Below are 9,209 nucleotides of genomic sequence, written 5' to 3' on the forward strand. Positions count from 1 at the left end.
ATCATCCACCCTAATAATATGTTAATGAGTATAAAATGGTGGTCAGGTTTCTGCCTAATTTATAAATATTAGTATGTTTGAAAGCTTTTATCTTTTACTGAACTCATTAATCGTTTGAAAGCGACCTTGGTTGTACTGGGACAGACATGTTCTGTGCCCTAGACCTAACCTTATTTGTACAAGCAAATACTACGTCAAACTCCAATGTTACTGGACTTTTTTACAGAATAGCTATAGCGATAGAAATGGCTCTTGCCCTTGCATGTGCATTATTATTATTTGTGTCGATATTTTGTATATCTTTATGCGTAAAGCCACTTTTGTTTTTGGATTCTTGAAACTTTTGGGAGCATCCAATTTCCATGGACAAGAATTGAACCAAGTTCTTTTCTTTTTCCCCCATGTCATAACTGATCATGTACATATATCTAGCTTCATTATATGATCAAACTAAATCACATTTCTATAAAATAATTTAAAAGATTCTTTTTGACATGGCTGTGGAGGATCATTGACCACATCGCATCAGGATCATGCAGGCTCTTTTTGAAGATAAAAAAAAAAAAAAAATTGTTTTAATGTAAATCAGAGAGATCGCAAATCCTTTAAAAATAAATTGGATTCTTTTCGCGGAAGTGTATTGATATTGAGAGAGGCATGTATGATCCCATGGAGTATGACTTAAATTTCAACTCCTTTAGCATTTGGCTAATTAAATCCTAATTAAATATCTCATGAGGTGCTAATAGAATATATTGGCGCCTCCAGTCAAAATCCGTAAATTTAAAATATTCATTAGCCTGTTGAAGAATACTTTATCTGTATGTCATCTGGCTATTGCGCAGTTGCTAGGAAAGGGAAAAAGGAAAACGGTACAAACCTCAACCTCAAGCATAATGAGGGGTAAAAAAGAATAAATTTGAATTTACCAAATGAATCCACACAAGTCTTCCAACAAATCATGCTCGAGAATTGACAGGTACAGCTACAGAGGTAGAGCCTCTGCACCCATAGGTTAGTTTCAGTCTGATTTTATTTCTATGCATAATAATATGAGACCCATTTTTTACTGTTTTTATTTGGGTAGTTTTAATTTTGATAGAGGAAAATTTCAGTTTTTATTTTAATTCCATTTAAATTGAAATAATTTAACGTTTGAAATTTAAAGAAAAAATAAAATTATATCAAATCTCCAATTTAGTTCTGTGCAATTTAAGGTTTAATACAAAAAAGAAATTGAGCTCGATTATTGAAAGTGACGATTTTGAACTAATTTAGAACTCTGGTTCAATCAACAATCCCGTCCCAAAATTTGACTGATGCATAACTGGCTAGATTTCAAACCGGATCTTCCCCATGTTTATAAACAAGATCATACAAAAGCAAATAAAGAAGATGATCTTGTCACCAATCAAGCCTTCATAGTAAAAGTAGGGAAGCACATGATTCCCGCCTACCTAGCAGGTTATAAAATTATAATAATTAGATTCTCGAGACAAACCAATTATTTACACTATTTTGTCCAAAAATATCAAAGCTATTCCGTACATGTTACTTAGATTGGCAAGGGAATTCAATTCAGTGCCTTTTGGTGGGGGGTATCAGTAATGGAGATAATGGGGGGCAGCGATCATGATAACTTTGATTGTGCAAACAAGATAGAAAGATTCAAGGGAGCTTTAGAGAAGTGCGTCAATAAAGAAAGGGCGTCTGTGCAAGATAACGGGAATTATGGTAAAAGAAGGTATTTCAAATAAATTTAAGTTGCCAACTAACATTAGCATGCAACTTTATGAATAAACTCAAAGTGCATCATAGAACAAATATCTGACCCAGGTTGCTTTTTCTTCGTTGCCGCAGATCACAAAGTTAAAACTAAATGGTTGGAAAGAATATTGTTAACCAATATATCAATGAATTCCAGAAGGAGCTAACAGCTTGTACCTATAATACAAGGTAATATGCTACGCAAAAGCTAAAAAAAGATGTTTGTCCCCAGAATAGCACACCGGCCATCTCGTTTCATTATTGTACTGCAGGTAGAAGAGCAAAATAAAAAAGAAATAGATGCAATGAGGGCTGCCTGTTTCCCTGCGCTCACTGATATTGTACCCAGATTTTTTTTTTTTTTTTGGAACTGTATCTAGAGTAATTTATTGATACAATGGTGGCAATAACATCCGCTGTCCACAATTGTAGTATCTATACGTTGTGCAAAGAAATATGTTTTCCATTTGATTTCATACCCCTCACAATGAGAGTGCCAAATAAATAAAAATTAGTTGCTGCTGATGCTTAGGAAATATTAATAAAAGAAGCTGAATGAACATTGAAAATAGGAAAATAATGAGAGAAAATCAACACCAATTTAAGTTATTCATTTATTTATTTTTCTTTTTTTAAGTAAGACCCACTATTATAATTGTAAAATATTTTTAATTAAATATTTAATGCCACTTCATCAATATTTAATGGTGGTGTTAAGGCCTCACTTTACTAATAGCATGAAACCACAGAATACCTATTTATCACAAGTTAAAACACAGGCCCCCACTTGCAAAAGCTTTTATAATTTTCTCATAAAAATAATTACAATTTTTATGTTGAGAAACCAAACCCACGTTCAGATTAGGATCTAATTGATTTAAGCTGACCAATGAGAGAACCTAGGATAAAATGCATTTAGTTTGAAGGAGTCGGATCATGCAACTAATTAGCAGGAAGTCTTCCACCCTTTGGGCCGTGACTTAGAAGTTGACAATATGTTGGAAGGCAGAAAATCCATGATATTAGTCTATCATTGTCAAAAGAATACAGAACATTCACATTTATATTAAGTTTACTATTCCTGTCCAAAATTGAACATGGCTCAGAAGAGAGAGAGAGAGAGAGAGAGAGAGAGGCAGAGAGGCGAGAGGAAGGAAAGAACTGCACGTAGGGTTTTTTACAGGTCAACAATGCATAAAATCTATCACCTAGTTGAAAACAAATTTAATGAATTACAAAGAAGAATAAACAATGTGGGATAAGAAGGAATTGCTGCACAGAAAATTCAACTGCATACTTTCTCATGTGCTTAATCGATCAACTGACCTTTAAATTTGCAGAAGGGAAGACCATTTGTTTGTACCCTAGTTGCACTTGATCAAGCTCATTCACTTAGATTGCAGCTGCGAAGGTACGGATGATTATACTTGATGTACTTCGTCCAGTATGACCGGTACTTTGTCATTGCTATCTCCAACCATGGCTTCATGTTGCCATTATAGTGGATAACTGCTGCATTATCAATCTCTGACCGATCAACACTTGGATTGTAACCCAAGCCAAGCACATGCCATGACTTCTCAAGTGGATGTGTCAGACCATAAAAAGTAATCAGACCTGGAGGCAATGTTCCGAGCTTCCAAAGTACCCTATCTTCATTCTGACATACAACAAAATGATAAAAAGAATTCACACTTAAGGGATTGTATTTGCTTTTTGACTGTTCAAAACAGAGAGCCTACAAATGTATGTCTATCAGAATGTAATCGACAAATTAAAAAAATGTGCCTAGGGGTCACTCACTACTTCAATTCACAGAATAAAATATGATAAAATTATTATTATAGTGCAAATTTAAAACCAAAATACCAATTTAATATAAAGCAGCACTAAAATTGTAATATGTAGGATTGAACCAGACACTTCCTGTTTCACCCAGAGCACATCATTTTAAAATGCCACAAATGAAAGTGCGTGTATATCAAAAGAGACACAGCACAAATTCTGCATGCAGTTCTAGAAACTCACCATGTTTTGCCACTTGTGATATATTCCTGTGATATCCCTCTTTTTCCATTCCTTAAGATCAAAAATATTCATCCCATATGCCCAACCACAAGCATTTGGATCAAAGTTTCTTGCAATATGAGGATTTGTGAAGTTTAGGTACTTATCAAATCGGTGGAAGCTTTCACCACAGGTTTCCACTGCCCCATTCACTTTTCCATTCAGATTTACCGACCATAATCCAGTTAAATCTTTCTGAACAACAATGTCATCATCAAGAAACAGGATCTTATCTAACTTGGGATAGACCTTAGGAAGGTAGAACCTCAAGTGGTTCAGCATTGAAAGATACTTTGGGTTCCGATACTTGAGGTTTGAAGAACCAGATGAAAGAGAGGTTGGATGATTTGCCTTGAAGTAATACTCTTTCATTGCAGCAGACTCAAGCTGTCGCAAAACTGGACAATAGGATGAGTTAAGCCACTTGAATTCATCAACATTTTCAACATGAATAGTGGCTTTTCTTGGAGGGTTCAACAAAAACCACATATTCATAGCTCCAAAGTTAAGCTTATCAGTAACAAGATGGAACACATGCTTGGAAGGATCCTGCAGTACAGCCAAGACGCATATTTAGGCAAGCAACAAAATTACATCTGAATATCAGAAACAAGTGAAGTGTTTGAACTCAGATCTCCCTTCAGAAAAACAGAAATGCAGTTGAGAGTCAATTTGTTGTTTCTCAATGTGGAAGGGAACAGCACTCATATCACAGAGTCAGAAATCACCTTGGCATTCATGATGGTTGAGTTGACAACTACTGATGCAGCTAAGACATTGTCAGAGAAGAGAGCATAATGGTAAAGATTAGGATTTTCCAAATTCTCACTTCGGGGAAACTTCCTCTTTTCTGGAGGGAGGAGATAGTATTCTATTGTTAGGCGCATAGACAAGCAATGAATTCCATTGGGTACCGTTTTGGCAGCTAACTGACTCAGGAATGTGCTCTGTTTTTTTAAGCTCCTAACTTGCTCATCTGCTGTTTGAAGCATTGCTCTAAGCTTTCCAGTGACCAATTTGCAGTCATACAATTGCTCTCTCACTTTTGTCAGAACTTGGCCCATGGCTTTCATTTTCTCGGGAGCACTAAACGTAAATCAGGTGCAGTGCACATTAAAATTTTGGAAGGAAAAAAAAAAAGCCATAACCACCAACATTCAACATGAAAAGGGGGCAAAAAAGAAGATTGTAGAACACACTCATGGACAGTGACATCCAAAATTGTCCTACCTGTGATGCAGATCAGAATCAGCCATTGCCTCTCCTACAGCACGGTGACTCTCTTTGAGCCGAATCTGTAGTTCTTGGTGCAAGTCAAGCTTGTTTTTCATCTTTGCAATACTGATATACACCCTTGCCATTATCATCTGATCCCGCATTAAGCGTACTGTTGAATCAGAGTTCTCATTCTCATTTTCTTTCCGCCATATACTGTATTTGCCTAGAACTGCAGTATCAACAGATTTAGAACGTTCAATGGCAGAATTTTCAAGCTTTAAAATCGCTTCATTATCTTGCTGCACCAAGTCAGCTGCACGCTTTGCCCGTCTTTTATCTCTCAATTGCTGCACAATCTCTCAAGGCAATAAAGATTTACATCTCAGACACAGGCAGAACCATGACTAACTTGAAAATTGTTATATAATTTCATAGTTGAAGTGTTGAACTCTATGGATTACACTAGGCCTTAAGAAACTTGCAAGATTGCAGAATAGCCTGGCCTGGGCAACTGCTAATAATGCAAAAGAGGATGATACTTACCCTTCGAGCTAGTTTAGCAGGTGCGTCAATGAATTGAGAATGATCATCTGCAGGGGGCAAACAGATTAGCACCAGATCAAAATGCAATCCATAAACATTTGCAAATAGTTAATTGACACTAATACCAGAGATGCCATCCCCTTTGCCCCTTGGTGCCTCTTGCTTAGCAACTGTTGCTGTTTTCTGTGACTATAAAGGTGATGACAACCCAAAACCATCAATATCAACAAGCTGACTGATGAAATGAATTTTACACGAAAGATAGAACGAAAGTGATCCAGAAGATATAGAAGTTTCCATCAGATTGAAGCCAGAGCATTATATACTTATCCTTACCTCAGAAGTGGTATTGTTCTTGACTGATGTCTCTACCCCTGTAACTTTCCATGAAGCTGATAAATTGTTTTTTCTGAAAGAATCAATACTTAAAGGCCCCATATCAGCTGTGCTGGCTGTGATAACATCAATGACCTAAAAGATGGGTTTAAATTAGTAGGCTGCATGATTAAAATGTTGAAACAAAAGGGCGCCACTACCACTTTAAGGAATTACTGAATATAAAAACTTCTCACAAGTGAATTATCGCCAACTTGCACTTACGTCTTTTGAAAGAAGGGATTTAACATGTTGCAAGGCCAGCCGCTCTCTCCAATCCAAGTCCTGAACCACTCGATCAATTTTAACATTTTTACCATTAGTACATAACAAAACAGGTACTACCTGCCATGTAAGATTTAACAACTATAAGATGACACTATTTTGAAGAAGCTACCTGCTTACTTGAAGCAATTGGAATATTACTTTGATCTGCACAGGAAATAACAATTTCATCACAGGACTCAAACACTAATCAAAGAAATCAGCAATACAAAAGAACATTCAGGCATACACCCGTAGTTTAAATGGTAATGGATAATTTTAACTGAAATTCTAGACATATAATAGCTATGCAATCAAAACAAGTTGAAGCATAATTATAATAGCATATGAACCTCACTACATATCATAAATGTTCATTAGAGAGAGAGAGAGAGAGAGAGTGCAGGTGTGTGTGCATGCATGTGAACACGTGTGACAGGAGAGTTCAAAGGATGAAAATGAGGCAGACTTAAATGCCTGCTCCCATTTCCAGGAATACGCAAAGAATATGGATTACATAAAGAATTCAACAATACATGCAAATTCATTATAACATGTTAGACAAATTTATTGGTTAGTCGAGTACCAAATCCTAATCTAACTGGATCGTGATCGCAATGAATGTGAATACCAAAACATGGAAAAATATAAGTTGGAAACATGAGAGTCTAGAGTTCATTCATCTTTTGACACTAACACTATTTTGCCAACTATAGAAAACCATAAGTACGTTAAAAACACTAAACTTTCCTTTCAGACAATAGATCACAGTCAAAGTATAAGAGAATTTCTGGCTCAATCCACCCTCCAATGTTATTTGTAGAAAGGGCACTGAACTCATTGACCACCACCTTCAACATTTTTCTTTGCCAAAATAATTTTGGCCCTTATTTTTAGAATTCTATAAACACCTTCTCTACTTCTTTTCTCCAAAAAGCAAGAGGTTTGGAAGTCCCCTATACACCTCTCTCACCATACTAGTTTTTGCCAATCACTTTACTTCATAACCCTTGGATGATTATTATAGTTAACTCAGAAATATTCTCATGTAAAATAACTCCCTTACAATTTTTTTTTTTTTTTTTAAAAAGTGCCAAACACAAACCAATATATTAAAAGCATAAAAGCATTGCAGGACAGTCAGAAATGAACACTGGTCCTTGGAAATGACTCACAAGTCATAAAGCAAATTGCTTAAGGACACAGAGCAAAAAAACAACCTGTTCAAGATGTTCATATGGCCAAAAATAAAAACGGAAAAATAGTAAACTGTCCATGTCAAGAAGGAAATATGCATAAAAGTCGCCCATCGTGGAGAAAAAAAGAAAGAAGCTCTCATGCCTTCTTTTTTTTACTCTTAATAAACAATCTATAGCCGTGCAAATAGACCAGAAAAGAATGCCAGAATCAATCAAGTCCCGCCTTTCAAAGAAGGAGAAGGGCCATATATATTGCAACAGTTAAGATTGAAAACCATATAACAGTAAAAATCTTAATGTAAGAAAAGATCATAAAATAACAAACAATACGCATTTTATCCACATTCTAGGGATGACACAACTATATCAACTATAGGCAGAGGTGCAGACTGCAGATAGAGATAGGAAAATAAAGTTCAAAGGAAAATAAAGTAAAAAAGAAACTCGAGTAATCAGCCTCATGAAGACCAGGATGCCATCGCCAAAAAGAGCAAGATAAATACTCTTTCAAGTAGCGTTGCGGGTGCATTTCATAGCTACAGGGGATATTGTTATCCTCAAAAGCAACAACAGCAATAATGAAAACAAAACTATAGTGAATCAATGCCACGAGACACAAACTGAAACAAATATTTCTTGAGTTCATTTCTTTTTTTTTTGGAAATATAGCATAATTTCAAAGTTAAAGCAATCAGCGACCAGAAATAGTTAAAATTCAAACGGAGAAATGAGATCTACTAAAAACAGATTAAAATGTTGAAATGAATCAGTTAAGCGGTGTAAAGAACTAACCAATGGAAGCATTTGTGTAAAGACCTCGACCGACAAAGAAAATCAACGGCGCCAAAACAGAGAAGAAAATGACAAGTGCAATAGGCAATCGAGATCCACCGCCTCGGTTCTTGTGGATGCCGGCACCGGATAATCCCCGCTTCACCGCCATTGCCTATCAAAACCTAAAACTCATATAACAAAGAAAGAAAGGACTGAAAAAGAAAGAAAAAGAAAGGAAATGAGAATTACGAGAGCAATTGAGAAGAGATCTAGCGAGAGTCCATAAGGACAGAAATCAAAGTGGTAAGAGAAGAAAACGCGTAAATGCAGAGAAATGGATAAAGAAAGTTAGTTATGATTGCAGCCAAGCCAACTCCTGGAGGAGAATTTTTGTATTGTAGAACAAGAAGAAAGATTGTTTGATTAGGATTAGTAAACAGAGATTTTCCACTTTCGGATTTTGCTGCTCTCCTCTCGCTGATATGAATTGAGATATGTGGTCTGTGAGTATCTCTCTTCTTTTTCTCTTCTCTCTATCTATCTCTCTCTCTCCAGTCCAGCCTGGTTACTGTCTTACAGATTTTTTTCTTTTTAGTCTTTTCTTTAAAAAAAAATTAAAAAAAAAAACACGCGGACGAAAGGCGATGTCGTTTTCACTGCATTCTGCTTCTGGACTAGACCTCCAACGAAGACGACGTCGTTTTCGAGCGTAAAAATGTACAGTTGCATTACGATTTCGCGAGAACCATCAAATCAGCAACAGAAGTGTTATTGGAAGTATTGGGTGCACTGTATCTTTATCAATGCCAAAGTACTAGTACTACGCAACTTTTGAATTAATTAAACTACCTTGTTAGAAAAAAAAGGTTTCTCCCTCTCTCCATTGTGGAGGAAGAAATTTTTCTTCCCTAGGCAGGGGCGGAGCCCTGAGTGGACCACGGCCCCTCAAGCCCCATGGCCTAACCATATCTTTTAATTTTTTAAAATTAAAATTTTTTAATT

General features: G+C 36.1%; 1 protein-coding gene across 1 annotated transcript; it reads right to left on the minus strand.

The window, feature by feature from the left end:
- Window positions 1-2,765: 2,765 nt before the first annotated feature.
- Window positions 2,766-8,784, minus strand: LOC110645599 (polygalacturonate 4-alpha-galacturonosyltransferase). The gene is made up of 11 exons (XM_021798810.2): window positions 8,457-8,784; window positions 8,226-8,379; window positions 6,368-6,402; window positions 6,196-6,255; window positions 5,932-6,066; window positions 5,721-5,784; window positions 5,596-5,642; window positions 5,065-5,399; window positions 4,563-4,920; window positions 3,796-4,383; window positions 2,766-3,427 (listed from the first exon to the last, which is right to left on the minus strand). Exons 2-11 carry the CDS (start codon window positions 8,374-8,376, stop codon window positions 3,152-3,154), a joined length of 2,049 nt encoding a protein of 682 aa, XP_021654502.2. The 5' UTR covers window positions 8,377-8,379; window positions 8,457-8,784; the 3' UTR covers window positions 2,766-3,151.
- Window positions 8,785-9,209: the final 425 nt, after the last annotated feature.

The sequence above is a fragment of the Hevea brasiliensis genome, chromosome 9 (assembly GCF_030052815.1).
Source record: "Hevea brasiliensis isolate MT/VB/25A 57/8 chromosome 9, ASM3005281v1, whole genome shotgun sequence".
Classification (NCBI taxonomy): domain Eukaryota; kingdom Viridiplantae; phylum Streptophyta; class Magnoliopsida; order Malpighiales; family Euphorbiaceae; genus Hevea; species Hevea brasiliensis.